This window comes from Mirounga angustirostris, unplaced genomic scaffold, assembly GCF_029215605.1.
Source record: "Mirounga angustirostris isolate CCGP_5_RB_7025 unplaced genomic scaffold, mMirAng1.0.hap1 SCAF_5, whole genome shotgun sequence".
NCBI lineage: Eukaryota > Metazoa > Chordata > Mammalia > Carnivora > Phocidae > Mirounga > Mirounga angustirostris.
The window spans coordinates 95,696,811-95,724,471 of record NW_026991713.1 but is presented as its reverse complement, the minus strand read 5'-3'; the positions used below and the strand labels follow the sequence as shown (position 1 = coordinate 95,724,471).

At 39.6% G+C, this 27,661-nt stretch overlaps 1 protein-coding gene across 3 annotated transcripts in view; it reads right to left on the bottom strand.

Annotated features, from left to right (window-relative positions):
• Positions 1 to 27,661, bottom strand: part of CD163 (CD163 molecule) — a 49,620-nt gene that overhangs the window by 10,768 nt on the left and 11,191 nt on the right. For 2 of the 3 annotated variants that reach the window (XM_064591621.1, XM_064591620.1), the window contains exons 5-8: positions 19,825 to 20,145; positions 18,765 to 19,085; positions 638 to 952; positions 225 to 539 (exon numbers count right to left, since the gene is read on the bottom strand). In XM_064591621.1, coding sequence (XP_064447691.1) covers positions 225 to 539; positions 638 to 952; positions 18,765 to 19,085; positions 19,825 to 20,145 — 1,272 coding nt within the window. The remainder of the gene's footprint in view (positions 1 to 224; positions 540 to 637; positions 953 to 18,764; positions 19,086 to 19,824; positions 20,146 to 27,661) is intronic. The other variant, XM_064591622.1, reaches the window with a different exon arrangement.

The window sequence follows — 27,661 nt, the reverse complement described above, 5'->3', positions numbered from 1 at the left end:
CTGGTACACGGTAAGCACCAGATATGTAATTACGAGGTTTGTGAAAATTAAGTTTACTTTTCCTCTAAAAAGACACATGAGGTTAATATTCTGGCACACTTCTCATGATCCCTTAAAATAGATCATGTCCTTTTACTTTTGTTCTTCATCTCTATAGGTACACCTGCTCTGAAGGCACGCCACCATGAGAAATGTTTGTCATTGGCTGTCCGTCATCCTCTTACCTGAGCAGATTACAGAGGCCACTTGCCCGGCTGAACATAGCGGCGCACCCAGAGCAGTTACAGGACAATCTCCCATATGCTGCTCAGTCCCAGTGCAGTGAAACATGTGCCTCCAGATCGGACCACTTCCTTTCCCAAAATGCACTCCTCCTGGGGTAGAAAGGGCTGCTCCACATTTGAGCTGCTGGCACAAAACGTGGGCATCTTCCATGTCCCAATGAGAGTTGCAGAGGGATCCCCAGTTCCCAAGTATCTTAAGCTCCACTCTTCCCTCACATTGGGACTTGCCATTCACCAAACGAATTTCTGTGTATCCTGGAAGGAGACAGGGCTTTTAAAAAGATGTCTGCAATTACCTAACCCCACCCTCTTCACAGTATGGGAACAACTTGAACATGTTCTCTGGGCCTCACTTGAGCAGACGACTCCAACATCCCTGCCGTGGCTACAAGTCCCATCTGGCCGGGGGGCTACTGAGCAGAGTGAAAGATGGGACTCCTGCCCCTCACACTGGAATTCTTCAGCCCAGATCTGTCCATTTCCTTCTCCAAAGTGAGCTCCCCCTAGGATGGAAATGACTGTGCCACACTGTAACTCTCTGCACAGCACACTGGCAGCTTCCAGAGAGAAGTCAGAGTCACAGACGGTGCCCCACCTGTCGCCATGTTTCACTTCAACACGACCAGAGCAGGGAACTTCTCCTCCAACGAGTCTGGGTTCCCTGTGGGCTGAAAATGATACTATTTCAGTGAGAAATGACATGATTCCTAGATTTTCCTTCATGATGCGACTGGAAAGGGGATGTCGGGGTGTTTAATGATTTTTCATACTTGTTCCCCTTGGCTTTTCTGCCTGGAGTTGGGCATAGCAAATTCTAGATCTCCCCATTCCTCACTGGACCAATTCATCTGAGAGAATTTTAGAACTTTGTTTCTTGGCATCAACCATTCCTAGAAGCATGATAACTCTTTCCATTTAATATTTTGTGTACATTATTCATAGCACTGGAGACCATAGGTGATACATAGCTTCTCTTTTTATTTTGTAGCCTTATATTCATTTCTCTACCCACCGCAGTCTGGTGTTGGCCCCAACCTTTTTGAATGGTTTAATATAAAGTGTTGCAGGATACTTCCTGTTTTCAAACTGAACATGGGATTTCTTCTTCCCTTTGATATATGTTACACTTGATACATGAGATACTCCTTTCTCCTGTTTTCTCCTCCTTCCCGTCTGACAGTGCTTTACTAGAACACTTCATGCATTCCCTGACCAAGATGCTGTCCTCAACTCCCTCACCTTCTCTTAAATGCCAATAAATATGTTTTCATCTCTATGTTTCTCTTTAACTTTATATTCATAAACCTATCTACTTGGACATCAGAATATAAGGTGTTCAAAATCGAATGAATTATTTTACTGACAGGACCACAGTATTCTTTACTCAATTAATGACATCCAGACCAAATTAGAATCACTTAAAAATCGAACCACTTCTTTATCTCATAAATAATGGTAATGATAATGACAGTAGTGAGCATTAAATGAGCACCTATTTTTTTTATGGCACTTTACTAAATATTGAGCAAACATTATTTCACCTAATCTTTACAATCTCCTCAGGGGATAATTATTAGTATTATTCCAATTTTACAGACAAGGAAACTGAAACAGAGAGGTGTAGTAATTTGCTGCAATCACATAGAGAGTTACTGAAGGGCCAGGATTCGAAGGCAGGCAGTATGTTCCACAGCCTAGAATCCTGACCTTCTCAATACACTGCTCATGTGGAACATCACCAAGGTCAGTCAGTCCTCCAGGATATTTCTCCTCCTTATTTGTTGCTACTGCTTTTTCTTTTAAGATTTATTTATTTATTTTGGTGGGGGCAGGGGGAGGGACAGGGGAGAGGGAGAGAGAGAATCTCAAGCAGATGCCCCGCTGAGCGCAGCACCCGACACAGGGCTCAATCTCACGACCCTGAGATCATGACCTGAGCCAAGAGTCAGATGCTTAACTGAACCAGCCAGGCGCCCCTGTTGCTTACTACTGCTTTAATGTAATTTGTCATCTTATGTCATGTAGACCTTTGCAATGGCTTCCTAAGCAATCTTGTTTCTAAGCCTTCTTTCTAATAACTATATGCATGCCCACAGATATGTTATTACATTTCAAGTATTTTCACATGATTTCTTTGTCTTCAAGGCAATTCAACGTTTCTTTACTATTTATGCAATAATTTATCATTTCAACAAATAGTATTAAGGACCTACAATGTTTTAGGCATTTGGGTGGGCTAAAAAGTCTGTCACAGTTCAGTCCATCAGTGAAAACAGCTACTGCTACTAATAATAATCATAACCATAGCAGTTAACATGTATTGATCACTTGCTGTGTAATTCCTGTGAAGCAGGTATTATAACTACCACTTTTCTTTTGAGGCAATTGAAGCACAGAGAGCTTTGGTAGATACGCCAATGTCACACATCTATTAAAATTAAAGAGAGATAATAAACAGTAATTTCTTAGCATACTTTAAAATGCTTTATGATGTCACCTTTAAAGCTTTCATGTCTATTACTCTATCAATCATACCTGATGTTCCAGCCTTAAAGAATCCTGGTCATGCCATGTTTCTGGGCCTCTGCAGAAACTTTTCTCTCCACTTATAATGTATTTCCCAACCTTTGTACCTGGGAAAACGCTACTTCTTTTCAAGGTTACTCAATCTCTCATTGAACACCCTCTCCCTCAAAAACACACAGGTGAGCAGAAGATATACATGCTCAAATAATGATGAGTCCAGGGGTGCCTGGGTGGCTCAATCTGTTAAGTGTCTGCCTTCAGCTCAGGTCATGATCTCAGGGTCCTGGGATTGAGCCCCGCATCGGGCTCCCTGCTCATGGGGAGTCTGCTTCACCCTCTGCCCCTCCCCCATCCTGGTGCGCTCTCTCTTTCTCTCTCTCAAATAAAATATTAAAAAAGCAAATAATGATGAGTCCAAAACTAAAAATATATGTTAGATACAAAACTAATAAACGAAGGAGTCATCAGCCCTGTTGGAGGCTTTGCAGGAAAACTATAGAGAATGCTATAAATTCGAGCTGAGTTTTGAAATAAAAAGATAAGGAGTTTGGCAAGTAAGCGATGTGTAAATCCACAATTAATGGATACGGTCATAGGGGCGCCTGAGTGGCTCAGTCGGTTAAGTGTCCTACTCTTGATTTCAGCTCAGATCATGATCTCAGGGTCATGAGATTGAGCCCCATGACAGGCTCTGCACCTAACGTGGAGCTTATTTAAGATTCTTTCTCTCCCTCTGCCTGTCCCCTGCTTTCCCTCTCTTAAAAAAATAAAATAAAATATAAAAATAAAGGATACAGTCATGAAATATGGCATAACTGAGGAATTATGAATAATTTAGTATGAATGGGATTTAAAATGTAAAGAAAAGACGCACCAGAAATAAAGCTAAAGAAATGGAGCTCAAGTTTTAAGAACACTCTTTGCCAAGTACAACCATCAAGATAAGTAAGAGTTTCTTTTAACATACTCAGAGATGATTGAAATTATTTGGGGAATACAAACTAATTCCTTTAATTAATTTTTTAAAGAAAGGAAGTGCATTTGAAGGACCTTCTAAAGGGCATACGTCTTTTAGAAGTGCCTGCTGTCAAACATCACTAATTCCCTTGACATTACTCTCAGCGTGACACAGATATCCTATCAACACTTGCCAGTTTCTGAAAATGTTTTAGATCTGACTATATTCTCTATTGTAGCAGTATAAAATACCCCAGCACATTAAAATTTCACCACTTATCCATTAAATCTGTACAAAGCAAGTTTCTACACAAATGTGAGTTGAAGAACACATTGCTTTCTAAACACAGCTCCAAGTTTAAAGCAAATAATGTCCCTACCCCACAAATAATGAAGGACTCTTGAGTCCTTAATGTCTTCTAGCTAAATCATTATCTGAGCATGAAATTCCTCTAAGATATCATTAGCTAGTATGCATATGATCCCATTCCACTTTGGGAGAGATATAAACCTTTAAATAAAGGCAGTTCCTTAGACTGAGCCAAAGTCAGCTTTCTTGTAACCTCTTGCTCTCTCATCTGGATCCCTCTTGAATAAAATAAAACACAGCTGATGCCAAAACAAACCAAAAAATGAAACCAAACCAAATAATTTTCTCTGATGGTGAAAACTTGTGAAGCACTCGAAAACAGTTCCCTTCTATAAATATCCTCATTTCCTTTTTCCCTAAAATGTTTGAATCCTGAGCAAAAGGAGAGTCTTCCATTCAGAAATGACTTGGGAGATTCCATTCTAGCTTTCTTTTTTTTCATGAATCTGTTAGTAACACATTAATCTACACCATGAGTTGGCTTCCTTATATCGTTTACTTTGTGTACATGGTTAGATTATTCATAATTTACTCCTTTAAGAGATTTCTCTCCTGCTAAACCTGTGACTGCATTTTAACATAAAAGCCATTAATTTGATTTTTGTACCTGTATTTAGCTCCTTTGATCAATAATTTAAACTTTCCCCTGGCATAAGTAACTGAATTTGTATTTCTTTCTTTCTCTAGAAGTAAATAAATGAAGACAGAAGAACAAATATAAGAATTCATTAGAATTACTTCCTTTTGTTTAGTAATAGATAAAATACACAATATGATTTAAAGAAGCATTAACACATTTTTATCATTTATTCCTTTCCAGACTCTGAAGAAGTATAAATCATTCTAGTATCAAAACTATTTCTCAAAAACAAAACAAAACAAAAAAACCAACTATTTCTCAAACCTTAGTAAATACAGGGGCGTCTGGGTAGCACAGTTCATTAAGGGACTGACTCTTGGTTTCGGCTCAGGTTGTGATCTCAGGGTTGTGGGATCCAACCCAGGGTCAGGCTCTGTGCTCAGTGCTTAGTCTGCTTGGGATTCTCCCTCCCTCTGCCCGCCCCCCCCCCGTGCTCTTTCTCTCTCTAAAAAATAAAAATAAATCTTAAAAATAAAAAACCTTAGTAAATACAGCACAAATCATATGAACTGATGCTTAAGTTCAGATGTTCTCTGTGGCACCTACATAGCCATCACAAACAAAAGGTCTGGGATTCAAAGTAATTTTGTAGCCAATTTTCTTAGACCAGTTTGTGGCTGGTTTATAGAAACTGCACATCAGAGATAAACTGTTGCTTTATCTTTCTAGTCTTCCTGCTTTGTTGAGTTCTTTGGCCCTTTTCAGCCCTAAAGCCCTGTGCTCTACAAAACTAAGAACTCTAAGAATTTAAAGAGATAATGGAATTTGTAGTTTGAATTTGGCAGGCACAGAGATAGTATTTCCATGATTTTCCCCCCTGGAAATCTTCTGGAAGTACCAAGAAATCAAGAAACAAAATGAAAGGGGCAGCTAGGTGGCTCAGTCAATTAAGTGACCAACTCTTGGTTTTGGCTCAGGTCATGATTTCATGGGTTGTGGGATCGAGCCCACTTCCGTTTCGGGTTCCCTGCTCAGCAGGAAGTTGGCTTGAGATCCTCTCCCTCTGCCCCTCCCCCTACTTGTACTCGCTAGCTCACTCTCTCATAAATAAATAAATCTTTCAAAAAAGAAACAAAATTACAAATTCTATTTCTAGCAAAACAAGAAGAGTGCTAAAACCTAGGTACCCACTAAGTAGAAGAGCTTCTAAAAACTGCACGAATATAACAAAAGAGTTTACAAAAGAAGACAAAGAGCACACACAACATACTTAGCAAACAAAAATATAGTTCTGTAAACAGAAGGGCCCACCTTCTGCTGCAAATTTATGCTATTTCTATTTGGGATTTCTATTATATACAGTTGAATAGAATCCTAAATAATTCAGAATGTTACCAAAACTGCATGCTCTAGTAATAAAACCTAAATTTTGGATGCGGTTGGATGGAATGGATGGAAAGAATATATAATAACTCAGATATTATAGGCTGGAAAGCTAATGTCTTGTTATCCATGGTAAGATATTTGGACAAGTGTCACCTTGAAAAGAAAACGATGTGTGCTCTGAAGCTGAAAAATCAGAGAGTGTACTTGGAGAACAAAAAAAAAAAAACTGAAAAAAAATCAGAATGCTGGCATGACGTAAATCCTCCTTGCCACTTTTAGCATTTACAAGAGAGAGATGAACTCAGACTTGAAGTAGCCACACTGAAAGAAAAAAATGGAAGGAAAAATACCAATTTTGTGAGGGAGGTATGTTCTGCCTTCAGCTACTACATAATGAAATGAGAGACCTATAATTGGGAACTTGCAGGATTGGAAACAAAACAAAACAAAACAAAACCCTAAGCATCCCTATCCCCCAAACTGAGGTGGTGATAAAACTGTAGGCTTAACAGAAAATAGAATTGATACTCCACAAAGTCCATGAGCCTACCAGCAAAGACAGGACTTTGGTCTTGCTTTTTCTCCCAAACCCCAGGTTTCAAATGACCTTAGGGCAGTGAAGGAGCTGGTCATAGCAAAGATCAAAGTTTATAAATATATTCCTTGACTCTGGTTACTTTCAAGTGGCATTACCATGAAAGAAAATTGACCAGAAGAATTCTAAGTTTGGAGAGAATTATTTTGCTGACTTTGAGGACAGCTGACATCAGCCAAAAATAACTCAACCTGTAAAGCAATCCAAGGGTCCCTGAACCAAAGTCAGTAGAAAGTGGGTTGTGAAAGGTGTGCAGCCCCCAAACTGCACTTAGATATGACTTTGGAGAGCCTGCAGTAGAAGGAACTGGCCCAAGAATAGACCTGGGCCCATGAAGGACAATGGACAGAGGACAGCTTCTCAGAGGGCAGAACCTGGACTATCAGATTGGCTTACCAGGAAGCTCACTCAGTTGCAGGGCAACTTATCATTCTTGACCAATAGGATTTGATAATTACCTCAGAGAAACAACTCTAGGCACTTCTTGGTGACCACAGAAGCATCCAGCCTTAAACTGCTTACCTATTTGACTTATTTTAGTGAGAAAGAAGTAAAATTTTCTTTATCCACTCTTATTTGGCTTTCTTTTGGATGCTGCTAAACTAAATGCTAACTAATATAAAATACAATTAATAGGAAAATATTTAGAAGAAAATGATCAGACATACAATAATGCTTACACATGCCCAAACATAAGCAAAGTTCCCCCCCAAAAAAAGTTATGTAGAGAAATATAATTCATAGTTGTAGCATGATACAGGATGACAATAAATGTTATGGATGTATAATATGACAACAAAAAATGAATAATATGACTAAGTTAAGGTCAAATACGCCTCTCATCTCTCAAAATTAATCCAATCAGAGTTCTTTTTAAAATAAATCTGGAGGGGGCGGAGCAAGATGGTGGAGGAGTAGGAGACCTGGATTTCGTCTCCTCTCAGGAATTCAGCTGGATAGGGATCAAACCATTCTGAACACCTACAAACTCAACAGGAGATCGAAGAAAAGAATAGCAACAACTCTCTGAACAGAAAAGCAACCACTTTCTGGAAGGTAGGACGTGCGGAGGAGTGAATCCAAGGCGATATTCGGGAGGATAGACTGCGGGGGAGGGGCCTCCGTCAGCCGCTTCTGGCAAGTGATAGAACCACGGAGCACAAAATGGGAACTTTTAAAAGTCTGCTCTGCTGAGGGACGTCACTCCGGTGGCTAAGTGGGGGGTGGAACCCTCATGGGACAGTGTGGTCTCAGGACCCTCAGGGTCACAGAAAGACCGGGGGTGCCTGAGTGTGGCAGAGCTCCCAGTTATCGGAGCAGGGAAGCCAGCTGCAGAGACGGAGCCAAGGCATGGGCTCTCAGCTCGGGGTTTGCAATAAACTGTGATCCACGGCACAGTCGGGCCACTGCTCCTCCAGCAGGGACCCAACAAGCGGCAGATCCGGGGAGACTCCCGTTCCTCCCCTGGGAGGAGCCGCGCTGGAGTGCACCGCAGGGATCTGCTGGGTTTGGAGACTCCACACAGGGTCGGGTGCCAGAGATAGAAATGCACGGTCACAGGCCGGGTGAGCACGGAGTGCAGCCGGAGACTGGGGAGATGGGAGTGATTGACTGCTTTTCTCTGGGGGCTCACTGAAGAGTGGGGCCCGAGTTCTCAGCTCCTCCGGGGTGGCGATTGGGAGGCTGCCCTTTCACTCTCGTCCTCCAAAGCTGTATGGAAAGCTTGCAGGGAACAAAAGCTCGGGAGAGCAAACCCAAGCAGATTACTTAGCCCAGACCGGGCAAGGGTGGGGCAATTCCGCCTCCGGCAAAGACATTTGGGAACCACGGCAACAGGCCCCTCCCCCAGAAGATCAGCGAGAACAGCCGGCCAAGACCAAGTTTACCGATCAATGAGAACGGCAGAACTCCAGCGCTAGGGGAATACTGCACAGAGAATTCATGGCTTTTTTACAGTGATTCTTTTGTCTTTCAAAGTTAATTTTTTTTTAACTGTCTTTTTTCTTTTTTTTTTTTGAATTTTTCTTTTTCCCTTTTTCAACCAACATCTTATCAATCATTTTTTTAAAAAACATTTTTATTTTTCATTTTTAGAGTCATATTCTATCCCTTCCTAGTAGTTACCCATATTTTTGGCATATATATATAAGTTGTTCTCTCTTTAAAATTTTGAGATAGTTTCTTCTAACAGATCAAAATATACCCGAAATCTCTAGTGTATGGTTTTTTTCTACTCCCCTGCCTGGTCACATTCTCTCCCTTTTTTTCTTTTTTTTTTTTTTTTTTTAAATCCTCTTCTTTCTTTTTTCAAACAACTTCTTATCAATTCCTTTTATAAAATATTTTATAATTTCCATCTTTACAGTCATATTCCATCCCTTCATCATATCAACCCTTATTTTTGTACATATATAAGTTTTTCTTTCTTTAAAATTTTGGGAGGCACTTTCTTCTAACAGACCAAAATACACCCAAAATCTAGTGTGTGGCACTAATTTATATATCAGCCTGATCATATTTGATCACATTCTGTTTTTGTTTTGTTTTGTTTTGTTCTATTTTTGTTTGTTTTTATCTTTATCTTTATCTTTTTCTTTTTTCTCTCTTTCCCTTTCTTTTCCCACTGCTTCATGTCTTTTCTGATTTGTTTAGAGTTTATTTTCTGGGGACGTTGTTACCCTGCTAGCATTTTGTTTTCTCATTAATCTATTCTCCTCTGCACAAAATGACAAGATGGAAAAAATCACCTCAACAAAAAAAACAAGAGGTAGTACGGACTGCCAGGGACCTACTCAATACAGACATTAGTACGATGTCAGATCTAGAGTTCAGAATCATCACTTTAAAGATACAAGCTGGGCTTGAAAAAAGCATGGAAGTTATTAGAGAAACCCTTTCTGGAGAAGTAAAAGAACTAAAATCTAACCAAGTCAAAATCAAAAAGGCTATTAATGAGGTGCAATCAAATATGGGGGTGCTAACTGCTAGGATAAATGAGGCAGAAGAAAGAATCAGTGATATAGAAGACCAAATGATGGAAAATAAAGAAGCTGAGAAAAAGAGAGATAAACAACTACTGGATCACGAGGGCAGAATTCGAGAGATAAGTGATACCATAAGACGAAACAACATTAGAATAATTGGGATCCCAGAAGAAGAAGAAAGAGAGAGAGGGGCAGAAGATATAATGGAGCAAATTATAGCAGAGAACTTCCCTAATTTGGGGAAGGAAACAGGCATCAAAATCCAGGAGGCACAGAGAACCCCTCTCAAAATCAATAAAAATAGGTCAACACCCCGACATCTAATAGTAAAACTTACGAGTCTCAGAGACAAAGAGAAAATCCTGAAAGCAGCTCGGGAGAAGAGATCTGTAACCTACAATGGTAGAAACATTAGATTGGCAGCAGACCTATCCACAGAGACCTGGCAGGCCAGAAAGGACTTTCTGGCAGGCCAGAAAGGACTGGCAGGATATATTCAGAGCACTAAATGAGAAAAATATGCAGCCAAGAATACTATATCCAGCGAGGCTGTCATTGAAAATTGAAGGAGAAATAAAAAGCTTCCAGGACAAACAAAAACCAAAGGAATTTGCAAACACGAAACCAGCCCTACAAGAAATCTTGAAAGGGGTCCTCTAAGCAAAGAGAGACCCTAAAAGCAACATAGACCAGAAAGGAACACAGACAATATACAGTAACAGTCACCTTACAGGCAATACCATGGCACTAAATTCCTATCTTTCAATAGTTATCCTGAAGGTAAATGGACTAAATGACCCAATCAAAAGACAGAGGCTATCAGATTGGATTAAAAAACAAGACCCATCAATATGCTGTCTGCAAGAGACTCATTTTAGAACCAAAGACACCCCCAGATTTAAAGTGAGGGGGTGAAAAACCATTTACCATGCTAATGGACACCAAAAGAAAGCTGGGGTGGCAATCCTTATATCAGACAAATTAGATTTTAAACCAAAGACTGTAATAAGAGATGAAGAAGGACACTATATCATACTTAAAGGATCTATCCAACAAGAAGATCTAACAACTGTAAATATCTATGCCCCTAACATGGGAGCAGCCAATTATATAAGGCAATTAATAACAAAAGCAAAGAAACACATCGACAACAATACAATAATAGTGGGGGACTTTAACACCTCCCTCACTGAAATGGACAGATCATCTAAGCAAAAGATCACAAAGGAAATAAAGACTTTAAATGACACACTGGACCAAATGGACTTCACAGACATATTCAGAACATTCCATCCCAAAACAACAGAATACACATTCTTCTCTAGTGCCCATGGAACATTCTCCAGAATAGATCACATCCTAGGTGATAAATCAGGTCTCATCTGGTACCAAAAGATTGGGATCATTCCCTGCATATTTTCAGACCACAATGTTTTGAAACTAGAACTCAATCACGAGAGGAAAGTCGGAAAGAACTCAAATACATGGAGGCTAAAGAGCATCCTACTGAAAAATGAATGGGTCAACCAGGAAATTAAAGAAGAATTTAAAAAATTCATGGAAACAAATGAAAATGAAAACACAACTATTCAAATTCTTTGGGATGCAGCAAAGGCGGTCCTAAGAGGAAAGTATATAGCAACACAAGCCTTTCTCAAGAAACAAGAAAGGTCTCAAGTACACACCTAACCCTACACCTAAAGGAGCTGGAGAAAGAACAGCAAATAAAGCCTAAACCCAGCAGGAGAAGAGAAATAATAAAGATCAGAGCAGAAATCAATGAAATAGAAACTAAAAGAACAGTAGAACAGATCAACGAAACCAGGAGCTGGTTCTTTGAAAGAATTAACAAGATTGATAAAGCCCTGGCCAGACTTATCAAAAAGAAAAGAGAAATGACCCAAATCAACAAAATCATGAATGAAAGAGGAGAGATCACAACCAACACCAAAGAAATACAAACAATTATAAGAACATATTATGAGCAACTCTATGCCAGCAAATTAGATAATCTGGAAGAAATGGATGCATTCCTAGAGATGTATCAACTACCAAAACTGAACCAGGATGAAATAGAAAACCTGAACAGACCTATAACCACTAAGGAAATTGAAGCAGTCATCAAAATCTCCCAACAAACAAAAGCCCAGGGCCAGATGGCTTCCCAGGGGAATTCTACCAAACTTTCAAGAAGAATTAATACCTATTCTTCTGAAACTGTTCCAAAAAATAGAAATGGAAGGAAAACTTCCAAACTCAATTTTGAGGCCAGCATTACCTTGATCCCAAAACCAGACAAAGATCCCATCAAAAAGGAGAATTACAGACCAATATCCCTGATGAACATGGATGCAAAAATTCTCACCAAAATACTAGCCAATAGGATCCAACAGTACATTAAAAGGATTATTCACCACGACCAAGTGGGATTTATCCCTGGGCTGCAAGTTTGGTTCAACATACTCAAATCAATCAACGTGATACAATACATTAACAAAAGAAAGAACAAGAATCATATGATCCTCTCAATAGATGCAGAAAAAGCATTTGACAAAGTACAGCATCCTTTCTTGATCAAAAGTCTTCAGAGTATAGGCATAGAGGGTACCTACCTCAATATCATAAAAGCCATCTATGAAAAACCTACAGCGAATATCATTCTCAATGGGGAAAAACTGAGAGCTTTCCCACTAAGGTCAGGAACACGGCAGGGATGTCCACTATCACCACTGCTATTCAACATAGTATTGGAAGTCCTAGCCATAGCAATCAGACAACAAAAAGAAATAAAAGGCATCCAAATCGACAAAGAAGAAGTCAAACTCTCACTCTTTGCAGATGATATGATACTTTATGTGGAAAACCCCAAAGACTCCACCCCAAAACTGCTAGAACTCATACAGGAATTCAGTAAAGTGGCAGGATAGATTATCAATGCACAGAAGTCAGTGGCATTCCTATACACCAACAACAAGACAGAAGAAAGAGAAATTAAGGAGTCGATCCCATTTACAATTGCACCCAAAACCATAAGATACCTAGGAATAAATCTAACCCAAGAGGCAAAGGATCTGTACTCAGAAAACTATAAAATACTCATGAAAGAAATTGAGGAAGACACAAAGAAATGGAAAAACGTTCCATGCTCATGGATTGGAAGAACAAATATTGTGAAGATGTCAATGCTACCTAGAGCAATCTACACATTCAATGCAATCCCCATCAAAATACCATCAACTTTTTTCAAAGAAATGGAACAAGAATCCTAAAATTTGTATGGAACCAGAAAAGACCCCAAATAGCCAGAGGAATGTTGAAAAAGAAAAGCAAAGCTGGTGGCATCACAATTCCAGACTTCAAGCTCTATTACAAAGCTGTCATCATCAAGACAGTATGGTACTGGCACAAAAACAGGCACATAGATCAATGGAACAGAATAGAGAGCCCAGAAATGAACCCTCAACTCTATGGTCAACTAATCTTTGACAAAGCAGGAAAGAATGTCCAATGGAAAAAAGACAGTCTCTTCAACAAATGGTGTTGGAAAATTGGACAGCCACATGCAGAAGAATGAAACTGGACCATTTCCTTACACCACACACAAAAATAGACTCCAAATGGTTGAAAGACCTCAATGTGAGACAGGAGTCCATCAAAATCCTAAAGGAGAACACAAGCAGCAACCTCTTTGATCTCAGCCACAGCAACTTCTTCCTAGAAACAGCACTAAAGGCAAGGGAGGCAAGGGCAAAAATGAACTATTGGGACTTCATCAAGATAAAAAGCTTTTGCAAAGCAAAGGAAACAGTCAACAAAACCAAAAGACAACCGACAGAATGGGAGAAGATATTTGCAAATGACATATCAGATAAAGGGCTAGTATCCAAAATCTATAAAGAACTTATCAAACTCAACACCCAAAGAACAAATGATCCAATCAAGAAATGGGCAGAAGACATGAACAGACATTTTTCCAAAGAAGACGTCCAAATGGCCAACAGACACATGAAAAAGTGCTCAACATCACTCGGCATCAGGGAAATCCAAATCAAAACCTCAATGAGATACCACCTCACACCAGTCAGAATGCCTAAAATTAACAAGTCAGGAAATGACAGATGTATGCGGGGATGCGGAGAAAGGGGAACCCTCCTACACTGTTGGTGGGAATGCAAGCTGGTGCAGCCACTCTGGAAAACAGTATGGAGGTTCCTCAAAAAGTTGAAAATAGAGCTACCATATGATCCAGCAATTGCACTATTGGGTATTTACCCCAAAGATACAAATGTAGGGATCCAAAAGGGCACGTGCACCCCGATGTTTATAGCAGCAATGTCCACAATAGCCAAACTATGGAAAGAGCCAAGATGTCCATTGACAGATGAATGGATAAAGAAGATGTGGTATATAGATATACAATGGAATATTATGCAGCCATCAAAAGGAATGAGATCTTGCCATTTGCAATGACGTGGATGGAACTGGAGGGTATTATGTTGAGCGAAATAAGTCAATCAGAGAAAGACATGTATCATATGACCTCACTGATATGAGGAATTCTTAATCTCAGGAAACAAACTGAGGGTTGCTGGAGTGGGGGTGGGGTGGGAGGGATGGGGTGACTGAGTGATAGACACTGGGGAGGATATATGCTCTGGTAAGCGCTGTGAATTGTGCAAGACTGTTGAATCTCAGATCTGTACCTCTGAAACAAATAATGGAATATATGTTAAGAAAAAAAAAAAGAAGAAGGTAGCAGGAGGTGAAGAATGAAGGGGGAGAAATCAGAGGGGTAGATGAACCATGAGAGATGATGGACTCTGAAAAACAAACTGATGGTTCTAGAGCGGAGGGGGGTGGAAGGATGGGTTAGCCTGGTGATGGGTATTGAGGAGGGCATGTTCTGCATGGAGCACTGGGTGTTATGCACAAACAATGAATCATGGAACACTACATCAAAAACTAATGATGTAATGTATGGGGATTAACATAACAATAAAAAATTTAAAAAGAAATCTGAATTCTAGGATGAATACAAGTGATGCGCCTAGAACAAAATGATTCATAAAGGTTGAAAATAAGAGAAGAGAAAATAAATAAAGCAATAGTTGTGATACTAATATCAGACAAGTTTGGGAGTGCCTGGGTGCCTCGGTGGGTTAAGCATCTGCCTTCAGCTCAGGTCATGATCCCAGGGTCCTGGGATCGAGCCCCGCATCATGCTCCCTGCTCAGCGGGGAACCTGCTTCTCCCTCTCCCACTCCCCCTGCTTGTGTTCCCTCTCTTGCTGTGTCTCTCTGTTAAATAAATAAAATCTTTAAAAAGAAATATCAGACAAGTTTGATTCAGAACAAAAATCATTCAACCATAGAAAAGGGGAAACTTTATAATACTAAAAAGAATAATTCATAATGACCACATAACAGTCATAGGAAGCTCTATGTCCCAGATTCACAGAGCATCAATTTGTCAATTATATGAGGCAATCACTGGTATACTCAGTGGAAGACCTATAACCTCATGTATTTATATTAATAACTAGGAAAGAATCAACATTAATTAAGCACTGCACTCAAAAAGTTAAATCAGTCAGAAACCAGAAAGGAATTAATAGAAAGAAAAACAAATTATAATGAATTAGAAAATGAAAATAATATTAATCTTAAAAAATCCAAATGCTGGTTCATTTAAAAAAAGCAAAACCAAGCTAATTTTATCTAATAAAAGGAGTTAAAAGTATAAATAAAGTCACACAGTAATAAATGATAAGAAAAGAAATGTCATGGATAGAGAAGTAATTTCAGAAAGGTCTTTAAATATTGATATGAAATTATGGTCAAGATGTTTTACCAAGTGAGTACTAAGGTACACAACAATTTATATAATATACCATCACTTGAACAACAAAATGAGGTGAAACTTATATATGGATTTGTTTGTATTTACATAAAATATCTCCTAAAATATATATATATACATACATATATATATATATATGTGAATATATATATATATGTGAAGAACAGAACTGGACAGCTGGGGATAATTTTTGGGAAGAGCTTACACTTTCATTTCAAAGTGTGAATCATAAAAAAAACCACACACATACATACATGAACACACACACACACACACAGAGTGTGAACCATGTGAATATATTGTCTAATCAAGGAATCTCTTTAAAAAAGAAAAGAAGAATGGTTGAAAAGCAGATATGTACATTCAAATTTGTACCTTAAAAGATTGTCTTTTTCCAGTCAGAGGATAATTTCTATGTAACTAAAGGTAGACACAATTTGTAACATCAGGTAATGCACACAGGAGCACATCTAGATTAGGATGTATCTGAAGTAAAGTCATTGGTTAGTGGACATGGAGCACCACATGACCACATCTCTACATGGTTAACAGTTTTGTTCTTAGGTTGCTTTTCTTAAAGTCTTTCTTTTACCATATCAGTAATAGTTATGTCAATATGTTACCTTACAGTTGTTAAAAAAGGCATCACTTTTCAACAATGTTAACATTTGTGTAAATGTGATTAGCATAAAATACTAGAGATTTTCCTTAAACCTGGCCAACTCACAGCTCACTTTGGAACTGCTAAAAGAAGTTGCAGTGAAATACACAAAAACATTCAGAAAGAAGAAATTCTTACATAGTCATGCCAGTTTATCTAACATATTTTTTTTAATTTTATTTTATTATGATATGTTAGTCACCATACATTACATCATTAGTTTTTGATGCTGTGTTCCATGATTCCTTGTTTGTGTATAACACCCAGTGCTCCATTCAATACATGCCCTCCTTAATACCCATCACCAGGCTAACCCATCCCCCCACCCCTCTCCCCTCTAAAACCCTCAGTTTGCTTCTCAGAGTCCATAGTCTCTCATGGTTCATCTCCCCCTCTGATTTCCCCCCCTTCATTTTTCCCTTCCTACTATCTTCTTCTTCTTCTTCTTTTTTTTGACATATAATGTATTATTTATTTCAGAGGTACAGGTCTGTGATTCATCAGTCTTACACAACTCACAGCACTCACCATAGCACATACCCTCCCCAATGTCTATCACCGAGCCACCCCATCTCTCCCACCCCCCACCACTCCAGCAACCCTCAGTTTGTTTCCTGAGATTAAGAATTCCTCATATCAGTGAGATCATATGATACATGTCTTTCTCTGATTGACTTATTCTGCGTAGCATATAACCCTCTAGTTCCAACCATGTTGTTGCAAATGGCAAGATTTCATTCCTTTTGATGGCTGCATAATATTCCATTGTATATATAGATATAGATATAGATGATATAGATATAGATATCTATATCTCTCTCTATATATATACCACATCTTCTTTATCCATGCATCTGTTGATGGACATCTTGGCTCTTTCCATAGTTTGGCTATTGTGGACATTGCTGCTATAAACATTGGGGTGCACATACCCCTTCGGATCACTGTATTTGTATCTTTGTGGTAAATACCCAGTAGTGCAATTGCTGAGTTGTAGGGTATCTCTATTTTCAACTTTTTGAGGAACCTCCATACTGTTTTCCAGAGTGGCTGCACCAGCTTGCATTCCCACCAACAGTGTAGGAGGGTTCCCCTTTCCCCGCATCCATGCCAACATCGGTCATTTCCTGACTTGTTAATTTTAGGCATTCTGACTGGTTTGAGGTGGTATCTCATTGAGGTTTTGATTTGGATTTCCCTGATGCCGAGTAATGTTGAGCACTTTTTCATGTGTCTGTTGGCCATTTGGACGTCTTCTTTGGAAAAATGTCTGTTCATGTCTTCTGCCCATTTCTTGATTGGATCATTTGTTCTTTGGGTGTTGAGTTTGATGAGTTCTTTATAGATTTTGGATACTAGCCCTTTATCTGATATGTCATTTGCAAATATCTTCTCCCATTCTGTCGGTTGTCTTTTGGTTTTGTTGACTATTTCCTTTGCTGTGCAAAAGCTTTTTATCTTGATGAAGTCCCAATAGTTCATTTTTGCCCTTGCTTCCCTTGCCTTTAGTGATGTTTCTAGGAAGAAGTTGCTGTGGCTGAGGTCGAAGAGGTTTCCACCTGTGTTCTCCTCTGGGATTTTGATGGATTCCTGTCTCACATTTTATAAAAATCATTTGGAGACGTTCCCATGAAAGACATATTTAAGTTCTACCTTCAAAATTTTAATCCTTCTTAATCTTTCAGTACTTCCATGGATTTAAAAATGACTCAATTGTTTTGTTTCTTAATCAATAAGCATAGGGAAAAGAAGGGAGAGGGGCAAACTAAAAAACAGACTCTTAACTATAGAAAACAAATTGATGGTTACCAGAGGGGAGGTGGGGTGGATGAGATTGAGGAGGGCACTTGTGAAGAGCACTGGGTGTTCTTTATAAGTGTTGAATCACTAATTTGTACATCAGAAACTAATATTATACTGTATTTTAACTAATTTATATTTTTAAGATTTTATTTATTCATTTAAAGAGAGAGAGAGAGAGCTGAGGGAGGCTCAGAGGGAGAGGGAGAGAGAGAATCCTAAGCAGACACCCCAGCGAGCACAACGCAGGGCTGATCTCATGAATGTGAGATCATGACCTGAGCAGAAATCAAGAGGTGGTCCCTCAATCAACTAAGCCATCCAGGTGCCCCTTAATTAACTGTTATTTAAATAAAAACAAAAACAGGGGCGCCTGGGTGGTGCAGTCGGTTAAGCATCGTGAGATTGTCATGAGATTGAGCTCCACACTCAGTGGGGAGTCTGCTTGGGATTCTCTCTCCCTCTCCCATTGCCCCTTCCTCTGCTCAATCTCTCTCTTCCACTCATATAATTAAATCTTTTAAAAAAAAATTCCTGAAAAGCTAAAGTGAACAAAAACAAAATAAAACAAGTCACACCCTTGACCAAGGCACAAAATGAATTATAATTTCATCTGAAACTCACACAATGGAATAGGCATTTTCTGGTTTCTTGAGTGAGATCTAGTCATAAGTACCAATGTTTCTCATCAGTTTCAAGGATCTTACTGGAAATTTATACCCCTGGAATTCAACTTCTTAACACGTTGATTGAAAGTCTTACCTGAGCAGGTAACTTTAGCTTCTTCATAGTGATCACAGCTAAGTCCACCCCACTGCCAGTTCTTGCAGTCCCAAAGAGAAGTTTCATTTCCAACACAGCTGCTTGAAAACAGCCATGTGTCTGTTGCCTTAACTTTGGAATAAATCTGATAGGACGTTTTGAGAGCAGATCCACATCCCAACTGCCTGCAAACCACATCGGCTTCTTTCAGTGTCCAGCCTCTGTCACATACTTTCCCTATCAGTTTCTGAATTTCCACCTCCACTGTCCCAGCACAGCGGCTGCCTCCACCGACAAGTCTCAGCTCCAGATCGGATCCATCTGCAAAAGAAACTTAAGTTTAGTCCATAGATACATATGGAGGTTAGCTCCCAAAGGATAGATTTTTTTTTATCTTGCTCCTTCCCACATACTGAGGCATTGGAAAGGATGACTTATCCATCTCTTGGTGTTTTTTTTAACAGCCAGTATAGGCTATGAATTCGGTTAGAAACAGGATTATAGCTGCAAGGGTTAATAAAAATTGTCAATGGCAGAAAAATATGAGCAAGTCAGAGATTTTTTAAAAAGACATAACATTTTGTGTCTTGGAGCTCCAGGTAGATTTAGACTCTGAAATGTGGTCCCTAACAGCAGCCTGAATAATTACTACAGAAAATAGACAACCCTCCAAACTAGTCAAATAAAGAATGGGGATGTCTGGGTGGCTCAGTTGGTTGAATGTCCAACTCTTGGTTTCAGCTCAGGTCATGAGCTCGGAGTTGTGATTTTGGGATCATGATCTCGGGGTTGTGGGGTCGAGCCCCACGCTGGGTTCTGCACTCAGTGTGGAGTTTGCTTGAGGATTCTCTCTCTCCCTCTCCCTCTGCCCATACTCTCTAAATAGATAGATGATAGATAGATAAGACCTTTTTAAAAAGAAAGAAAAAAAGGAATGTGTTTAAGATTCCTTACAACATGGAAATTATTAGTTATTTCTATCTCTCCCATCTCACACCCATTCCTACTCCTAAAGAACACAGGTCCTTCCTTCTCTGTTTTTCTCTTTCTTTTAACTTACCAGAACATGTCACACCAGCATCTTCATTATGATTGCAATAATGCTTTCCCCATTCGTGGTGTCTACACTGCCAGAGAGCAGATTCATGTCCGTGGCAGGAAACACTGTCAAGCCAAATGTGTCCAGTTCCCTCAGTGGCATTAACTCGACCAGTGGCGGCAATGGTAGTTGGGCATCCCAATTGCTTACATACCACAGCGGCATCATTACTATCCCAGCCATCATCACACACTGTCCCCCATTCCCCTTGGAATTTTACTTCTAATCTTCCTGAACATTCAGTGACTCCATCTACCAATCTCAGGCTGAGATCTGCTCCATCTGTAAGAGAGACACAAAACAAATCATAATAAAGAAACAAGAATAAGGGGGGACTATAAGTAGAGACAGAGAAAACAGTGAAAAATCATTAAAGGTGGAGAAAGAGTGGCTTGGGCAAGAAGACAGGACTTTTCAGAAAGGCTAATAACAAAAACATAAGAAATAACAAGTCTGGTGAAGATGCAGAGAAAGGGGCACCCTCTTGTACTGTTGGTGGGAACGCAAACTGGTGCAGCCACCATGGAAAACGGTATGGAGGTTCCCCCCAAAATTACAAATAGAACTACCTTATGATCCAGGAATTGCACTACTGGGTATTTCCCCCCAAAATACAAAAACACTAATTTGAAGGGATGTATGAACCCCTATGTTTATAACAGCATTATTTATGATAGCCAAATTATGGAAGCAGCCCAAGTGTCCCTTGATAGATGAATAAAGAAGGTGTGGTGTATATATATGGTGGAATATTATTCAGCCATAAAAAGAATAAAATCTTGCCATTTGCAATAACATGGGTGGAGCTAGACAGTATAATGCTAAGTAAAATACGTAAATCAAAGAAAGACAAATACCATATGATTTCCTTTATATGTGGAATTTAAGAAACAAACAAATGAGCAAAGGGGGAAAAAAAAAAAGAGAGAGAGACAAACCAAGAAGCAGACTCTTAACTATAGAGAACTGATGGTTACCAGAGGGAAGGTGGATGGAGGGATGGGTGAAAAAGGTGAAGGGGATTGAGTACACTTATCATGATGAGCACTGAGTATAAGATTGTTGAGTCACCAATTTGTACACTTAAAACTAATATAACACTATGTTAACTATACTAGAATTAAAATACAAAACTTAATAAAAAATTTAAAAATAGAAATACCATATGATCCAGTAATTCCACTAATGGTTATTTACCCAAAGAAAATGAAAATGCTAATTTGAAAAAAATATATGTACTTCTGTTTATTGCAGCATTATTTACAATAGTCAAGATATGGAAACAGCCCAAGTGTCCATCTACAGAAGAATGGATAAAGAAGATGTGGTGTGTATACATATATATATGATGGAATATTACTCAGCCATCAAAAAGAATGAGCTCTTGCCATTTGTAACAACATGGATGGACCTATAGGGTATAATGCTTAGTGAAATAAGCCAGACATAGAAAGGCAAATATCATATGATTTCATTTATATGTGGACTCTAAAAAACAAAACAAATGAACAGACTCTTAACTATAGAGAACAAACTGGTGGTTGCCAGAGGTAAGGTGGGCAGGGGGATGGGTGAAATGGATGAAGGGGGTCAAGAGGTACAAACTTCCAGTTATAAAATAAATAAGTCAGAGGAAGAGCAAGATGGCAGAGGAATAGGAGACCTGGATTTTCTCTGGTCTCAGGAATTCAGCTGGATAGGGATCAAACCATTCTGAACACCTACAAACTCAATAGGAGATCGAAGAAAAGAATAGCAACAACTCTCTGAACAGAAAAGCGACCACTTTCTGGAAGGTAGGACGTGCAGAGAAGTGAATCTGAGGTGATACTTGGGAGGATAGACAGCGGGAGAGGGGTCCTCTGCCGGCCGCTTCTGGCAAGTGATAGAGCAGCGGAGCACAAAATCGGAACTTTTAGAAGTCTGCTCCGCTGGGGGACGTCGCTCCAGTGGCTAAGAGGGGGTGGAATCCTCATGGGACAGTGTGGTCTCAGGACCCTCAGGATCACAGAAAGACCGGGGGTGCCTGAGTGTGGCAGAGCTCCCAGGTATCAGAGCAGGGAAGCCGGCTGCAGAGACAGAGCCGAGGAGTGGGCTCTCAGCTCAGGGTTGCCATAAACTGTGATCCACAGCACAGTCGGGCCACTGCTCCTCCAGCAGGGACCCGACAAGCAGCAGATCCGGGGAGATTCCCCTTCCTCCCCCGGGAGCAGCGGCGTGGGAGTGCACTGCAGGGATCTGCTGGGTTTGGAGATTCCACGAGTCGGGTGCCAGAGATAGAAATGCTCAGTCACAGGCCAGGTGAGCACGGAGTGCGGCCGGAGACCAGGGAGACGGGAGTGATTGACTGCTTTTCTCTGGGGCGCACTGAGGACTGGGGCCCCGAGTTCTCAGCTCCTCCGGGGCAGAGATTGGGAAGCCGCCATTTTCACTCTCGTCCTCCAAAGCTGTATGGAAAGCTTGCAGAGAACAAAAGCTCCCGAGAGCAAACCCGAGCAGATTACTTAGCCTGGACCGGGCAAGGATGGGGCAATTCTGCCTCCAGCAAAGACATTTGGGAACCGCGGGAACAGGCCCCTCCCTCAGAAGATCAGCAAGAACAGCTAGCCAATAAAATTAACAAGTCAGGAGAGGACAGATGTTGGCGGGGATGCAGAGAAAGGGGAACCCTCCTACACTGTTGGTGGGAATGCAAGCTGGTGCAGCCACTCTGGAAAACAGTATGGAGGTTCCTCAAAAAGTTGAAAATAGAGCTACCCTATGACCCAACAATTGCACTACTGGGTATTTACCCCAAAGATACAAATGTAGGGATCTGAAGGGGTATGTGCACCCCGATGTTTATAGCAGCAATGTCCACAATAGCCAAACTATGGAAAGAGCCAAGATGTCCATTAACAGATGCATGCATAAAGAAGATGTGGTATTATATATTTATACAATGGAATATTATGCAGCCATCAAAAGGAATGAAATCTTGCCATTTGCAACGACATGGATGGAACTGGAGGGTGTTATGCTGAGCGAAATAAGTCAATCAGAGAAAGACATGTATCATATGATCTCACTGATATGAGGAATTCTTAATCTCAGGAAACAAACTGAGGGTTGCTGGAGTGGTGGGGGGTGGGAGGGATGGGGTGGCTGGGTGATAGACACTAGGGAGGGTATGTGCTATGGTGACCGTTGTGAATTGTGTAAGACTGTTGAATCACAGACCTGTACCTCTGAAACAAGTAATACATTATATGTTAAAAAAAAAAAAAAAGAAGAAGAAGATAGCAGGAGGGGAAGAATGAAGGGAGGGAAATCAGAGGGGGAGACAAACCATGAGAGACTATGGACTCTGAAAAAACAAACTGAAGGTTCTAGAGGGGAGGGGAATGGGGGGATGGGTTAGCCTGGTGATGGGTATTAAGGAGGGCATGTCCTGCATGGAGCACTGGGTGTTATACGCAAACAACGAATCATGGAACACTACATCAAAAACTAATGATGTAATGTATGGTGATTAACATAACATAATTAAAAAAAAAAAGAATAGCCAGCCAAGACCAAGTTCACTGATCAATGAAAACGGCAGAACTCCAGCACTAGGGGAATACTGCACATAGAATTCGTGGCTTTTTCCCCATGATTCTTTAGTCTTTCAAAGTTAATTTTTTTTAACTTTTTTTTTTGAATTTTTCTTTTTCCCTTTTTCAACCAACATCTTATCAATCCCTTTTTAAAAAAATCTTTTTTTATTTTTCATTTTTAGAGTCATATTCTATCCCTTCATAATAGTTACCCTTATTTTTGGTATATATATATAAGTTGTTCTCTCTTTAAAATTTGGGATACAGTTTCTTCTAACAGATCAAAATATACCCTAAGTATCTGGTGTATGACTTTGTTCTAGTCTCCTGCCTGATCACATTCTCTCCCTCCCTTTTTTTTTTAAATCTTCTTCTTTCTTTTTTCAACCAACTTCTTATGTTATCAATTCCTTTTATAAAATCTTTTATAATTTTCACCTTTACAGTCATATTCCATCCCTTCATCATATTAACCCTTATTTTTGTACATATATAAGTTTTTCTTTCTTTAAAATTTTGGGAGGCACTTTCTTCTAACAGACCAAAATACGCCCAAAATCTAGTGTGTGGCACTGATCTATGCACCAGCCTGATCATATTTGATCATATTCTGTTTTGTTTTTGTTTTTGTTTGTTTTTATCTTTTTCTTTTTCTTTTTCTTTCTTTCCCTTTCTCTTCCCCGTTTCAAGTCTTTTCTGATTTGTTTAGTGTGGGATGTTATTACCCTGTTAGCATTTTGTTCTCTCATTCATCTATTCCCCTCTGGACAAAATGACGAGATGGAAAAAATCACCTCAACATAAAGAACAAGAGGCAGTACCAACTGCCAGGGACTTAATCAATAAGGACATTAGTAAGAAGTCAGAACTAGAGTTCAGAATGATGATTTTAAAGATAATAGCTGGGCTTGAAAAAAACACGGAAGTTATTAGAGAAACCCTTTCTGGAGAAATAAAAGAACTAAAATCTAACCAAGTTGAAATCAAAAAGGCTATTAATGAGGTGCAATAAAAAATGGAGGCTCTAACTACTAGGATAAATGGGGCAGAAGAGAGAATCAGTGATATAAAAGACCAAATGATGGAAAATAAAGAAGCTGAGAAAAAGAGAGATAAACAACTACTGGATCACGAGGGCAGAATTCGAGAGATAAGTGATACCATAAGACGAAACAACATTAGAATAATTGGGATCCCAGAAGAAGATGAAAGAGACAGAGAGGGGCAGAAGATATAATAGAGCAAATTATAGCAGAGAACTTCCCTAATTTGGGGAAAGAAACAGGCATCAAAATCCAGGAAGCACAGAGAACCCCTCTCAAAATCAATAAAAATAGGTTAACACCCTGACATCTAATAGTAAAACTTACAAGTCTCAGAGACAAAGAGAAAATCCTGAAAGCAGCTCAGGAGAAGAGATCTGTAACCTACAATGGTAGAAACATTAGATTGGCAACAGACCTATCCACAGAGACCTGGCAGGCCAGAAAGGACTGGCATGATATATTCAGAGCACTAAATGAGAAAAATATGCAGCCAAGAATACTCTATCCAGCTAGACTGTCATTGAAAATAGAAGAAGAGATAAAAAGCATCCAGGACAAACAAAAACTAAAGGAATTTGCAAACATGAAACCAGCCCTACAAGAACTATTGAAAGGGGTCCTCTAAGCAAAGAGAGATCCTAAAAGCAACATAGACCAGAAAGGAACACAGACAATATACAGTAACAGTCACCTTAGAGACAATACAATGGCACTAAATTCATATATTTCAATGGTTACCCTGAATGTAAATGGGCTAAATACCCCAATCAAAAGACACAGGCTAACAGATTGGATAAAAAAATAAGACCCGGGCGCCTGGGTGGCTCAGTTGGTTGAGCGACTGCCTTCGGCTCTAGTCATGATCCTGGAGTCCCAGGATCGAGTCCCGCATCGGGCTCCCTGCTCAGAGGGGAGACTGCTTCTCCCTCTGACCCTCCCCCCTCTCATGCTCTATCTCATTCTCTCTCTCAAATAAATAAATAAAATCTTAAAAAAAAAAAAAAGACCCAGTGATATGCTGTCTGCAAGAGACTCATTTTAGACCCAAAGACACCTCCAGATTGAAAGTGAGGGGGTGGAGGGGCGTCTGGGTGGCTCAGTTGGTTAAGCGATTGCCTTCGGCTCAGGTCATGATCCTGGAGTCTCGGGATCGAGTCCCGCATCGGGTTCCCTGCTCAGCAGTGGGTCTGCTTCTCCCTCTGACCCTCTTCCCTCTTGTGCTGTCTCTCATTCTTCTCTCAAATAAATAAATAAAATCTTTTAAAAAATAATAATTAAAAAAAAAAAGAAAGTGAGGGGGTGGAAAACCATTTACCATGCTAATGGACACCAAAAGAAAGCTGGGGTGGCAATTATTATATCAGACAAATTAGATTTTAAACCAAAGACTGTATTAAGAGATGAGGAAGGACACTATATCATACTTAAAGGATCTATCCAACAAGAAGATCTAACAATTGTAAATATCTATGCCCCTAACATGGGAGCAGCCAATTATATAAGGCAATTAATAACAAAAGCAAAGAAACACATTGACAACAATACAATAATAGAGGGGGACTATTAACACCCCCCTCACTGAAATGGACAGATCATCTAAGCAAAAGATCAACAAGGAAATAAAGACTTTAAGTGACACACTGGACCAAATGGACTTCACAGATATATTCAGAACATTCCATCCCAAAGCAACAGAATACACATTCTTCTCTAGTGCCCATGGAACATTCTCCAGAATAGATCACATCCTAGGTCATAAATCAGGTCTCATCTGGTACCAAAAGATTGGGATCATTCCCTGCATATTTTCAGACCACAATGTTTTGAAACTAGAACTCAATCACAAGAGGAAATTCAGAAAGAACTCAAATATATGGAGGCTAAAGAGCATCCTACTAAAGAATGAATGGGTCAACCAGGAAATTAAAGAAGAATAAAAAAAACTCATGGAAACAAATGAAAATGAAAACACAACTATTCAAAATCTTTGGGATGCAGCCAAGGCAGTCCTAAGAGGAAAGTATATAACAACACAAGCCTTTCTCAAGAAACAAGAAAGCTCTCAAATACACAATCTAAACCTACACCTAAAGGAGCTGGAGAAAGAACAGCAAATAAAGCCTAAACCCAGCAGGAGAAGAGAAATAATAAAGATCAGAGCAGAAATCAATGAAATAGAAACTAAAAGAACAGTAGAACAGATCAACGAAACTAGGAGCTGGTTCTTTGAAAGAATTAACAAGATTGATAAAGCCCTGGCCAGACTTATCAAAAAGAAAAGAGAAATGACCCAAATCAACAAAATCATGAATGAAAGAGGAGAGATCACAACCAACACCAAAGAAATACAAACAATTATAAGAACATATTATGAGCAACTCTATGCCAGCAAATTAGATAATCTGGAAGAAATGGATGCATTCCTAGAGATGTATCAACTACCAAAACTGAACCAGGAAGAAAGAGAAAACCTGAACAGACCTATAACCACTAAGGAAATTGAAGCAGTCATCAAAAATCTCCCAACAAACAAGAGCCTAGGGCCAGATGGCTTCCCAGGGGAATTCTACCAAACATTTCAAGAAGAATTAATACCTATTCTTCTGAAACTGTTCCAAAAAATAGAAATGGAAGGAAAACTTCCAAACTCGTTTTATGATGCCACCATTACCTTGATCCCCAAACCAGACAAAGACCCCATCAAAAAGGAGAATTACAGGCCAATATCCTTGATGAACATGGATGCAAAAATTCTCACCAAAATACTAGCCAATAGGATCCAACTGTACATTAAAAGGATTATTCACCACGACCAAGTGAGATTTATCCCTGGGCTGCAAGTTTGGTTTGACATCTGCAAATCAATCAATGTGATACAATACATTAATAAAAGAAAGACCAAGAACCATATGATCCTCTCAATAGATGCAAAAAAAGCATTTGACAAAGTACAGCATCCTTTCTTGATCAAAAGTCTTCAGAGTATAGGCATAGAGGGTACATACCTCAATATCATAAAAGCCATATATGAAAAACCTACAGCGAATATCATTAAAATGGGGGAAAACCTGAGAGCTTTCCCCCTAAGGTCAGGAACACGGCAGGGATGTCCACTATCACCACTGCTATTCAACATAGTATTGGAAGTCCTAGCCATAGCAATCAGACAACAAA